The sequence below is a fragment of the Ostrinia furnacalis genome, unplaced genomic scaffold, assembly GCF_004193835.3.
Source record: "Ostrinia furnacalis isolate ACB-3 unplaced genomic scaffold, ASM419383v2 OfSCF0092, whole genome shotgun sequence".
Lineage (NCBI taxonomy): Eukaryota > Metazoa > Arthropoda > Insecta > Lepidoptera > Crambidae > Ostrinia > Ostrinia furnacalis.
Genome location: NW_021130331.1, coordinates 465,683 through 479,470, shown reverse-complemented (window position 1 = coordinate 479,470; position 13,788 = coordinate 465,683). Strand labels below are relative to the sequence as shown.

General features: G+C 37.8%; 1 protein-coding gene across 2 annotated transcripts in view; it reads left to right on the top strand.

Moving 5' to 3' along the window:
* The window catches only part of if (integrin subunit alpha inflated), a 142,137-nt gene that overhangs the window by 36,124 nt on the left and 92,225 nt on the right, over positions 1 to 13,788 (top strand). For both annotated transcript variants that reach the window (XM_028302901.1, XM_028302894.1), the window contains exon 2: positions 6,009 to 6,172. In XM_028302901.1, the coding sequence (XP_028158702.1) occupies positions 6,009 to 6,172 (164 nt within the window). The remainder of the gene's footprint in view (positions 1 to 6,008; positions 6,173 to 13,788) is intronic.

Sequence of the window (13,788 nt, the reverse complement as noted above, 5' to 3'; positions counted from 1 at the left end):
TGACAAATGGTTTCTCGGTAGGTACGATTTGGGTCGAGAGGGTTATTATTTTGTGCAGTTCGCTGGTTTACAGCAAGCATGTTAGTTTAAACAGCCTTAAAATATAGCACTCAGAAGTTTTGCTTCTTACAGTAATTAGGTACTTACCATGTTTTATTCTTAGGTAGGTATTGAAACTTGAAGCAGTAGGTTTTAGGAACCTACATAGGTAGTTACGATATTTTCAGACTGCTGATTTTCAACAAATACTGCGTACTCCGCTCAAGTATTTTTGTCAGCAGTAGCAGTTGTTATGCGTTATGCACCAAACGTGCCTAACTGCCTGGCATACGCCAATCTTTCATCTAGATGTATTTTAGTAAAATGCAAAAGTTAATGACTTGCATGCTTTCTAAATTCTACGAAAAACATATCCAAACATCCTTCCTTAGACCAATAAAAGGCTAGTGTACCATAACATGAACAGTTTCTTAAATGAAACGTCAAACGCCCAATGAACTCAAATGCATTCTACACACTACGAGTACAATCAATACTGCACCGACATACATATTCATGTCAGCAGGAACATATCGCCCAATCAGCGCCATTATTGGCGAGCCTGCGAAAGCACAGAGCCGCACTGAGGACTGGGGCCCGGGGCGTTTGTTAGGGGGCTATTACTTTAGGTTGATTGTTCCTAATGATCGTGGAGTCATAATTATCATCCTTAGGGCGATTTCATTACAATCAATTAATATTAGGATTCATAACAGAAGAAATAACGTTTCTGTTTGTACTTTGTTGTACTTATTTGGTACAATAGCATATCAGACCAGACTTCAGACTAAACATTTTTACGTAAGATCCTACTCTGTGTTTAGCTTGAAGTCCTGTCGTCTGTTAATATAATTACTAAATTGTCAATTTGATTCATGTTAGCTTTATGAACTCTTGCTAGGAATTCTTGGTCTTACCGATTCCAATAAATAAATTAAACTTATTTAATCCGTAGACTAACATTGACCATGTTCACACTAAGGGATTAAGGTGTAGTTCCCGATACTTCCCTGAATCCAGCCCTGCCACTTCGCGAATGGCTCTTAATATACCTACTGCATGTCATGTCTATCACATTCCAGCAGAACAATGCGTTGATGAGGTTCATTGTCTCTGGCCAAGACCAATGAAGTGCGAACGTCCACGGTGATTGTTCGATTACATAATGTATTGCTTATGCTTTTCATTCAACTCAGCGCTTGAATATAGGCAATATAGAGTTTTAAAAAAATAGGTTCTACGTCTATGAAATACTAATATGTACTTACAATATTATACTAGACTATAAGGTTTGCATTTCAACGGTATTACGAAAGTAAAATTTAGCTACATCTCAATTTACATGACTGTTCAAAATTCTTCTGCTCAGCTGCAACAAAATTGCTGCCCGAGCTCTCTTATTGGGAAAAATGAATGACAAATTAAGCAACAAAGACAGAATTTATAAAGTGGTTCAAAATTCTCAATTAGATTCACCTATTGCTACTTTAGTACAGTCAGCACTTGTGTAAATGATCATTGCGAGGGACTCTAGTCCTTAGCAAAGGTTATAATAAGGGTCAAAGTCGCCCGTAGTTTGGGTCAACACACCCATTCACAACGCATATTTGGTGCTGGCGAACAGAATTGGGTAAAAGGCGTGAGGTGATAGCAAAGAAAGGGTAGGGTGACCACATAAGCCCATTGGTTACGAGACGTTCTTCTTTACAAGGCACAAAGATCCAAAAGAAAAATGAGGGAATGTGTAAGAAAGCACATGTTAGACTAAGTTTCTAGCAAACTTTTACTTACTTTTAAACGGTTGTTTTAGTTTTGTAGAGTCGAATTCTGACAGAGTCCGTTAAATTCAAGTTCAAAGGAAAATATAATTTGGCTGATGATAAGAAGAACTGGCGCATGAAACTCCATCACATTTTGAGTCTTGTTAACTATCGCCAGTATGTATACCTCTGTTAGTTTTAAATATCAGGGTTGGGATTTTATTTACATCTTCTTAATCTATCGAGTGGATTCTTGTGACAACTTTTGGATCGCGGCGTGGAGAAGTTTACTATGGACATAGGTACCCGAGCATTAGAAAACTTGGCTCATGTTAGTACTTTTGTCACATACAAAGGGTTAAAAATGATTCATAATGTAATAATATGTTCATAATTTACTAGAAGTTAGTGTGGTGACTCAATCGTGGGTTACGATTAGTCCCGCCGCGCCCCCTAGCGACGGGGAATATCTTTATTACCCTAAAGCAACGATTTTACACTTCCCGAAGGGGAAACATTGTTGTCTAATGTGTTTAGATTTTACATGGCAACATCGTGTAGGAAGGGCTTAAGGAATCAAGTTTTTCATGAGCTTTTACGAAGATAAAAGTTTGTTGACGAACGTGTGACCGGAAATGTAACATTCTGTCCCAAACTGATTTTGTAAAAAGTGACAAAAAAGTATTCATGATGTTTGTCTTTAGGTACGAGTAGGTTTTGTATTGTAAGAAATTAAAAATATCCTTTAATTTTTTATAAGACTTGGAACCTCGTTTTTTAGTAAGAATCACCTATCCACCTGAAAAACTAAAACAACTAGAAAACAATCTGTGTATCACTTGTCAGTGCTGAAAAAAAAAAACGAAACGCCTGAAAAAAAGTGTCGTGAAAAGCGGGTCATCAACAAAGAGTAAAATTGCGTACTATTCGCGGGGCTTTCGCAACCGGCAGGTGGCGCCGTTTGGCGGAGCGCCACATGTGACTCACACCTGCTTTGGACATCCTCTGAAGATCACCGATTTATTTTGACTGTAGAGTAACACACAGGTGACTTCATTACAGGTAGAGATAGTAAATTGTAGAATGACAGTGAAGCAAATAAGGACAGTCGAAGGTTATGTAGGCCCAAATGAAGAGGGGCATATCGTTCCTCATAAGATACTGAGCTATTTAATAGATGCGGGATTCGTAGGCCAAAATTGGCTTACAAAATAGGTCGAAATAAGTGGCAGTAAAATTAGGCTTCATTGAACTACATAGAAGCGAATACTGCTAAAAGCTTGTCACAGCTACCAGTGTGTCTGGAATCTTGCCATTCGATCAATTGAAGAGCTTCATTGAACCTTCTTCCATTTCCATTTTGAGTTGTAAGAAATGAGGTCACATGCAACAGCCTTAGGATGTGACTTGATCTGTCGCCATCAAAAGTAATCTTCATTACAATCGAATGATATTAAATCAAAGGCCTCGATCGCCAGCTGTGCGTCATAACACTAAATTCCCAGTAAGCAGGAACAGGCGACACTGAGGTGCGCGCCGTAAATACCGCCCTTTCCGCTGACAGAAATAAATACGGCTCCTGCGCACGATCCAGAGGTGACACTTTCGATGTGAGCTACAAACTATGCTCTATGGGAGACGGGAGCTAGTTGTAGAGAGTTTAGAGTTATATTGTTTCTTTAATCTAAGTTCTGCTAATTAAATACGGCTCCTGCGCACGATCCAGAGGTGACACTTTCGATGTGAGCTACGAACTATGCTCTATGGGAGACGGGAGCTAGTTGTAGAGAGTTTAGAGTTATATTGTTTCTTTAATCTAAGTTCTGCTAATTAAATACGGCTCCTGCGCACGATCCAGAGGTGACACTTTCGATGTGAGCTACGAACTATGCTCTATGGACGTCCGGGAGCTAGTTGTAGTAGAGTGTTTAGAGTTAAGTATATTGTTTATAAACCGAAGTTCTGGTGAATAAATACGACTCTTGCGCACGATCCAGAGGTGACCTTTCGATGTGAGCTACGAACTAACTATGAATGCTCATGAGCTAGCTAGTCGACACTTCGATGTGAGCTACGACGACCGGGAGCTAGTTGTAGTTAGATTATTACTTTATCCTAAGTTCTGGTCTGGGTTTGATTCATCTAATTCTTAAGCTGAGTTGCACATCTTACTTTAGCTTTGACAAACGTCAAAAATCTGTAGAACTCCATACAAAAAGCACCGGTTATTGTTATTGTTATATGTAATAAGGTGGTGCAAATCAGCCTTAGATATGCCACATTAATTTGACGTCAAGTTGGTTTTAGCTATGACTTTTATCAGCATGAAAGGTTTAAATGTTGCTGTATAGATCCTTCATTTCCTTCATGTGTTCGTTATGCATATCATGCAATTAAAACTACAATAACTTCTTTTATTTGGTTTGAGTAAGAGCCCATCGTATTGTAGACAAACACAAGTGTTTCTAGAAAGTATATCGTATTACATTTACGACTATAATCACCACCTTACCACTATTTCTTGTAAGCCTCACCGCTAAACGTAAAATGAAACGAATCGTCAATATTTTGATTGGAAAAGTCACGGTCTTGGAATCAAACCCGAGCCGTCAGCTGAGTCAGCGAGTCGAAAGCGATTTGGCGAGAGTGCCGACCGGGATTGAACCCGGCTATTTCGGCGCTGGCCCGCTGCCAGCGACCACGCCTGCTCGCACGCGATAGGGAAAGGGATGCGACGGGCTGGCTGACGTGTCGATGGTTTATTGTAGCTTTACTCAATAACCTGGCCACTTGAAGTTATTTACTTTACAGCTTTTGTTTGAATAGCTTATTTATGGCCTGAAAAATACTGACAGATAAGGTTAACTTTCTTTACATGAACCGACTGTCGTACATTTGTAATTTAATACACTCAGTATGTAATTACAGTAGAACGTTATACATACAGTACACTACTGGAGGCTGTGTAATAGAATAGAAGAACAATTTTTTTAGGTACCCTAATTTATTAAAACCATTACAGTTTTTTTTTGGGAAACCTCGCTAACAAGAAATCCTTTAAAATCATCATCAAAAGTTTTATAGAAACCCGATGATTTAAAGATATGAAAGAAAGACACACGATAAAACAATTCACAATTTGTTCAAAACATTGTCTACTGTCAGTAATTGTTGGTGAATTCGTCAAGATCCTACCTATTAAGCCAAACATCGATATTCACCTGTCCCTAAACCTCCTTGCCCACAGTCGCGATGATCGATTTGTGTCTGGGCTGGTCTAGAATGGCACATCTTAATTGAGGATACAGGATCGGTGGGCAGTTAAATTTTACGAGAAACAGGCCCAATGGCACCCGCACGTGTCCAGTGCTTGCTATTCTAAGTTTATTATTGCGCAACTGCCGATCAAAGATGACAGAATTGTGGATTCTGATGAAGATCGTTAAAGATCTATATGTACTCTTCATTCAAGATCTTTAAAGCCAACTCTTCTATGATGAATGCGAAAGACAACAAACGAAAACCATATCAAAGGCCAAGTCGCCCGGAAGTGGGGTGAGCGCAATATATTTTATACCAAGCCTTTTGAAGATGACCTCTTGGTAGACGATGATGCATCAAAATGTTTATTTTTTTTTGGTTTTATAGTGTAAAAGGATGCCTTTTGCCCCGCCATTGGGTCTTGTTCAACAAACGCCGATGACCTCAACAAAAAGCCCGAATTCCTCGAGCAGTGCGAGACGAATCCGAGCGAAAATAACTCGAGAATGAATCGAGCCTTTGTTGAGGCAATCGATTCTTACTCATTCACCGATTACAATGTTAAACTGTTTAGTGCCGGAATTCGCTCTTGGTATCATGTGAGATGTTCTTATGTAATGCCAATGTAAATAAAACTGAACTTTCCTTTTAGTGAAGAAATGAGGTAAAACAAAAAGTTTTGTCGTTGTTTATGCGTAACACAAGGACGTCAATTCTCAAAATTAATGCTGAGATAATACTCGTAGATTGCCGTTTCTGTATCTCATCATTGCGTTTTGTTTGATGCCTAAGACGGCTCATAACGTTACGTTAGTTGTTCTTGTAGAAGAAGATCACCTTTACTAATTGCACTATGCACATAACAGTATTGGCAATCTGGGATACCACTTTATTACAATAACTACCTCTACATTTCTTGTTTCTAATTCAACCACCTGTTTGTTCCAGGATCCTGGTGGGGGCTCCAGAAGACCAGCCCACGTACACGGAAGGAGTCTCACGGCCTGGTGCCGTGTATCGCTGCGAGCCGGGCTACCGGGGCTACCCTGCCGAGGGCGACCGATCTAGGCCGTTGGAAATGTGCTCCGAGATGGTCTTTGATAGGAAGAGAAGTAAGTCATTCATTTGTTATCTGGGGCGATGATATATTGATTGTCAGATGTTTTTTTCTAATAAGGAGTGAAATTCTCTGTCAGCCTCTGTGTTCCACCTTGACACATATTAGTTACTTGAAATCCTCCAAGGCAAGAGGGAACAAGCATCTTCTGGTCAACCTCGCACTATCATAGATATTAGATAACATCCTCTTTTGGGTGAGATTGAAGAAACACTATGTCTTGACGGTTTCAAGAAGATAGCAGCAGTGGCTTTTATGGCCTATTTTCAGTCATTTATACAAAGTATTATACGATTACGATTTGCAAATAATTTCTCTTTCCAAAAAAATAAGTTTTTTTCTGATTCATTCTAACTGCGGCAATGAATTAATACTTACCTACTATTAAATCACAACGCATTTTCTTCCTCGTCCCTTTAAAGCGATATACCGCTGTGAGCGTCCCCAAATAAGCGAGCGCTATACATAGTGTCATAACCCCACAATGAGTATGTCCAGCGGGAGCAAGTTGCTTGTAGCCCATACTTGGTGCAGCATTTATTACTCCACACATCTAACAGATCTTGTCGCAGTAACTGGAAAAGCATAGAAAGAATCCACTGGGCGTACTAAAGCATGTAGAGAAAAGAGCACACGCAGTGAGAATCAATGTGTGGTCCTCTACAAGCATTAGTGGACAGTTCATGTAAAAAAATTGAAAGAACCAGATGATAATAAAAAATCTCGTCTTAGTCTAGACTCAGGAGCTTTTATGAACTAAAAAGCCTCTATGGGACCTACCTATAATGAACAGGAGATGAATTGAACAAAAGAATCTCATAATTATTGTCCAAAAGTACCTTATTCACATTTTAATCAACAGATTAAGAACCTCCTTAAATGTGTGTGGTTACACATTTTAACTGACTGAAGTTAAATTGAGATAAATAACGTTTTAAAAATAATCGTCACTGACAAACTATCTTGAGAGGAGCTTCTATGCTAGATCTGTTCTTCCTATTTTATCTAATTCCTGCTTAGATAAATATTAAACAAAATTGAAATAGGACTGTCCATTTATGAGTAGTACTAAACTCATTAGTTTGTTTGACAGACGAGCTAGCCTGGTATGTTGCCGGCGATCCTTATTGGATTGCAATGGGTATAGAAGCCCATCTATTGCAGTGTATTAATGCAATGGAGAAATTGCACGTCAAACTCGTATCATTTGCTGATGGAGCACTTATTAGAAACTTATGGTTGTTTGTCTTGGATATGATTGATGCGATTTCTTTGATGTCTGTGTACTTTATGGGAGAAACTCTTTGGTTTGTTTTATGATGAAATATTGGCTACTTCTGTAGAGTATGAAATGAATTTTATATTTTTGAATGGTTTCAAGTAGGTTAATGTGTAAAGACGAATGTTGTGTCATAAAAGGGAATTGGAATAGCATTATTAGAAGTTCGTTTCAGTACAGCCATATTTCTGTCAAATCATTTTAGGATGTTAGGTTCTAAGCTTGAAAGTTTTGGTCATTTTACCAAGCTGCATAACTATAATGTAACTGTATGCACTGAGCTCATAACAAAGTCATTCAAAGTATTGTAGAACACGTCCTACATGCGAGATCTTAGATCCAGCGCGGGTGCGCGTGCGCACATCGGCGGTGATTTACCGCGCACTACCGGCGCTACTGCGGTCTACTGTTGTCTGCTTTCATGTCATTGTTAGGAGTATGTGTTTATGTTTGTATTCGTGTTTATTATGTGCACTTATGGTACACTTGTACTACAGTACCTAACTAGGATAGGGTAATAATTGTAAAAGTTTCCAGTTTTATTTTAACCTAAGCAACTTAATTATTTGACACACATTTTGCCTTATCTTCGTTCGTTCGTTCGTTTCAGCCGAAAGACGTCCACTGCTGGACAAANGAGACGTCCACTGCTGGACAAGGGCCTCCCCCAAGGATTTCCACAAATGCCTTATCTTATTTAGTTTTAATCAGCTTTCTTTTGTTGTACTGGTTATCAAAGTTATAGTATGAATCAATCTGCCTATTGCATACGCTATGTTTAGAATATTTAGTACAATGTATGTGCGAAAGGTAGAGATAGAGACGGCTGTGTGACCCTGACTGGAGCTTTGCAAAAGTTCCAAGGAAGCTGTAACCAATTCTTTCGTTTTTCCACAACTACTTTTGAGTAGTTAAGACAAAACCCATAACTCCAAGGCGCCACATATAAACTGTGCTCAAACGTGCGCCGGCGCAGAAACAGATGCGCCGCGTCGCACGTCAAGTGAAATAATAGCGCAGTGAAATGTATGTTCCTGCGATACCACCACAGTAATTCATACGTGTAAGGCGCGATGGATTCACAATGGATAGGATAGACACATTTTATGGCACTGTACAACATTAAATGAATAATACGATAAAATTGATATTCCTTGAGATATAATCACTCACTCTTAAATAGAGTTTTTTTTTTCTTGTTAAGCCAATCTGAGAGGTGACGATTGATCTGTAAGTTACTAGTTCTGTTTTGTACTGTATTAATAAATGGTCCTTCTGTAGAGTTTTCAATTAAAAAAGCTGTCATAACCAAGTGCCGCGTATGTTATTGAATAAATGCGGTAACTTTTTCTTAACACTCGTAATGGTTGTAATATTGCAAATATGAATAACTTACATACAGTGTAATAACTGCTACATAGTATGTTTCTCCTTCCTTGGACATGCAATTTGTAGAAGTTACAAGCACTTCTAGATTATCTCAAGTTTTTACACCCGTATTTACAAACGATGCTTGCTTAAGTGAAGCAGCAAATCGAACGCACAGAGCGTTGAATAGAGCTCTGTGATTGGTGTGTGATCCTGTGCGTCCACGCGCACTGTGAGACCTCATAGTAATGATTGTAAATACGGGCGTTACATTGTTAAGTCAATGACACCTCAAGCTAATCACTGTGACCTCTAAGTAGTTGTAATAGAGGCGATTTTTCAACCAAAATGGACAGTCAGACGTGCTGTCGTCTGTACAAACATAACCCAATTCCTCAGCTTTACACCCGACCCGAAGCGAAACGCTCAGGATTCCGCAAACCGCACTAAATAAAGATAACAAAAGCTCCTTTGGCGCCTATTACGTAAACCAATAGCAACCGGTTGCTATGATAATTACTGATGCTATGTCAGTTGCTATTACATAAATATAATTATTTAATTCTTTGCCAATAATAATTGGCTATTATTGACCAAATCATCATTTAAATTGTATTGTTAGTTTTAAGCTAATTTGTTGAGGGAAATAAATCGTGAATGACTAAGTATTATTTAACGAAATTGTTGAATTTGCTTATGACTACGATTCTTGATCAGTGTTCTGTGTAGCGGCATTTTGTTCCTAATTTTTGTCTTTAAAATTGACTTTAAAATTCAGATTAAAGAGTGTCAGAGAGAACTCATCCTTTACACTGCGCGTGGCACGACACGCACTTGGCTAATTTTTATTTCTTCTTAATCTTGCTACATGAGCTGCGTTAGAGTATTGACGCTGTCCTACATTTCACATTAATCAAAGTTCATAGAAGATAAACAGGAGCTAAGTTATTTAAACGGATCCCTTTTGGGTAAAGGGATCCGTATAAATAACTTGGAATTGTAAAAAAAAAAAAAGAAATCATATTGTATGTAACTTGAAATATGGATAAATAAAAAAGCTTTATTATTATTATTATAAACAGGAGCTAAATCAGCAACATGGCGGCCAAGATTTTCGTCACAAGCCTGAAAGCGATTATCATGAAATCTCCTTTTATATCAGTTTCGTAATCTACCCCCGGTTGCACAATGCGCCCGCGGCGGACCGCGAGCGACACCATAATTCAGCGGTTGTTTTTTACGGTGCCCGAACATATTTTGGGGTAATCCGACATAATGCCTCGTGGCTGTGTCCGGTCTTCACCTTTGCTGGCCATCAAGTCAAGGGGGCATAATAAGATTTTATTTATTTTCAAAAACCCTAAAAATGTACACAATTTTCAAATACACTCATACAGGATATTGGCAAACAGTCGTGAATGTACTTTTTTTTTATTTTACCTCATTCTTGAAATTGAACGACGGAATAATATTTCTTTACAAAAAAGACATGGTCAGAAATAATAATTGCCATAAAAAGAAAAAAAAATAAGAAAAACTTTTTATAACTAGGTAGGTACTTATTATAACTTTGATTTGTATTTTTTTTAAGATTCTTAAGTTGCTGTATTTAAGCGCCAGAATCACTAAATTGAAATAAAAAGAAGGTCGGTCGGTAACAAATTCATTCAAAAGCTTTCTCCCTAAGCACGTTGTTTTCCAAAAATTTTCACATCATTATAAAGATTGTCAATCCAATAAACCGAACCAAATGCATCTAATTTTTAATCAATACGAAGAATGTGTGCCCAATGAATATATTAATAGATTTAATACTTTTTAACGGGTGTATCAGTCCATTGCAGTCAGGTTGTATTCGTTAGGTTGTGCCAATTCCTTAGCTTATTAAAATGCAAATCCCTGATAACATACATTCTAATCTATTGATTTAGAGGCCTAATAACGTTTTTGAAGGAAATTATCGTAGTTAATTAAGTAAGCAAAGTAGAATTTACGATGGAATAAATTATCTAATGGGTACCTACTTAATTGCATACATCAATTCTTAATTTTGTATGCAGGTTTACCTACTTTGAAGCTAGCTGAACCGTCAAGTGTCATCCTGTCATTAAAAAATCTTGATAGGAAACTTTAACCTTAGAAAAGGAATCTGTGTTCGAAAATATTTCCCTGAAACTTTTAAAATATATCTTTTCTCTAGCTTTTGCCCGCGTCTTCGTCCGCGTAGAAGTCGAAATTTCATAATAACTTCTCGGAATTTGTCCAGCCATTCTCAAGTTTTGCATTCGCAACTTCATAGCATTGTTTTTTATGATCAAATACTTCACCTACTATACTTTTAATTTCGTATTTTACGGTCTGTATGTGTAACTACTAACTTCTTTTACGAATATGTCAATTCACTCAACTTAGGTGCATATGTGGTGATGGTAGTTACTGGACTGGCCTTGCCACATGTCGATAAAAGCTGCCAAAAGTGGAAACCTGTTTCGCTCTAAGCAATTTCTCAATTAAATTAAACATTTTCATTTAACATTGAAATTAAGCTTCATTGAGTGACAAACATTATAGTGGCCTATATTTGTGTAGTAAACACATAATGCCCCAATTCTGGCACATTAGGTTTCGCCTTGAACATTGCAACATAACGTTTCTATTTATAAAAACGAACGGGAATGACTGGCGGGTGTAAAAATACAGAGGAACGCTGTTTCCGATGGTAACGAATACGTTACCTACAGAAATGAGATCAAAATCTTTTCATCCATTAAATTCATGGTTTCCTTAATTAACTTGGTCACTATTCTAAGGATTTGTAGTATTTGGATTTCTCAATCTTGTTTCTTTTTAAGTTTCGATCAAATTGACGGAATCACCTTACGAAATAATGCTAAAAATACTTGGTCTCTGCTTTTGAAATTAAAGTAAAACAACTTATAGAAAAGGCAATAAATTTTCTACCTTCACATTTTGAAGTCGATTTACCCTTAATTCGTCATTCAGTGTATATCCTAGACTGCATCTTACTTACATCTAGTGTGATTGCAATCAAATACCTGCCTTGTTCTGCCCAAAAATATACTAATTACTTTGTTTACATATAGTTTCAACTCGTACACCGTATTCTTCAATCTATTTTTAAGAAACAGGTCATCGAAAGTTAGTTAATGCAGCTAATCATTCAACTTTCACCTCAAATTCGGTAAACCAGCTATCGAATGAACTCTGACCTGATAGAGATCATTAATTACGACAATTAGCGTGTCCATTCATTGAAGCTAGAAACGGGATTGTGCGCGTTGCACACAGTCTAGTGTTACGTTGTTATAGTAGGCGGGGACTGTTATCTTGAAGACCGGGGTATACTGCTAAACAGGTTTAACTTGATGATTACAATAATAATACGGTGAAGGTGCTAGGCAGTTTTATTACGGTTATTAATTTTAATTACTATTTCTGTGCAATTATTAATTAATATTAGGATATTGCAGGCTTGAATCAATCCAATTTGTCCGAAATGATGTAATATTAACCACCCACAAGGTGGACCGACGACATCATAAAGGTAGCAGGAAGGCGCTGGACGCAGGCCGCTACCAACCGGGCAACATGGAAAGCATTGGGGGAGGACTATGTTCAGCAGTGGACGTCCTATGGCTGAGATGATGATGTAATATTTTTAATTCGGAGGACGTTTTCTTGACAATTGAGTAATTTTAGCAATTCTAGGTCCTTCTTCACAAACTAAAATTCTGTTATTTTATATTTATTCTGTACATATCCTTGAAAGTAGTTTTGAATATGCCATTGGTTATAAATTGAGTGCTGCGGCTGCGTCTGAGTAGAGCTCAGTTAATCAGATTTCTTGGACAGCAATCTCAATAATAGAGCATAGCAAATTGATCCAAGCCTACTGACGTTTAACCCTTTGATTCCCGATTGCACAACGTAATTGGAGCACATTACCGTGCCTAACTACTGAATGAGGTACTCGAGCTATGAGGTAATGAGGTAACGAGCACCGAGACACGTGGGCGCGCGTGGGCGGCGTAGGCGCAGGGATATTATTGATTCAGTAGTTTTGGGTTAAGTTTGGAATTAGTTATTTGCAAACTTGTTTGTTTTGAGTTTGACGAGTTGGTAAAATATTTGTTTCGTTTAGGTATGAAAGGTTTCATTATTAGTACGTGTACAGTCAGTGTCAAAAAATAGCTCGTTACACCCAAAGTGGGCAAAAAGTTAACAACATTTACACGCAGCTGTACAGTCTTATTCTAGTTGGAATACTTTAAGTGTCACGAACTATTTGACGATGACTGTATCTATGTAAATAATAAACAAATATGAGCTGTTTCGTTCTTAAAGACCAAATTCAGCATAACTTCTATATTCTGTAACAAAACCATAATGATAATTTACTTAAAAGTAAGTGTGTGTAGAATATTACAATTTCCATCGCTCTATCTATACTTAATCAATGCCAGAATAATGTTGTAAGACTCGTCAGTCCATCAATCCGTCTCATCAATCATTCATGTAGTATCGTTAATAATAAACACTGCACAATAGCTGCAGTGATAAGGTAACAAAAAGTGCGCGATAAGCCGCTCGGTGCGCAGGAGTCGATTACAATGCCGCTTGTGAAACGGAGATGAGTTTAGTTGTACCAATGTCGATAATTCGATATCGAAAACATAATCTGATGCCTATAAATAAGTATATTAGAAGTAAACGGAAGATTTTAATTATTTCACCATTTACAGTATGATTGACTGTCGCAAATACGCGTCAGTGATTGCTATTATTTGATACGAAGTTTAATTTCCTCCTACTTCTGGTATGGCGTTTATCGTGGATCATCTTTCCTTCCTGGCTANCACGTCAAATGAAATAATAGCGCAGTGAAATGTATGTTCCTGCGATACCACCACAGTAATTCATACGTGTAAGGCGCGATGGATGGC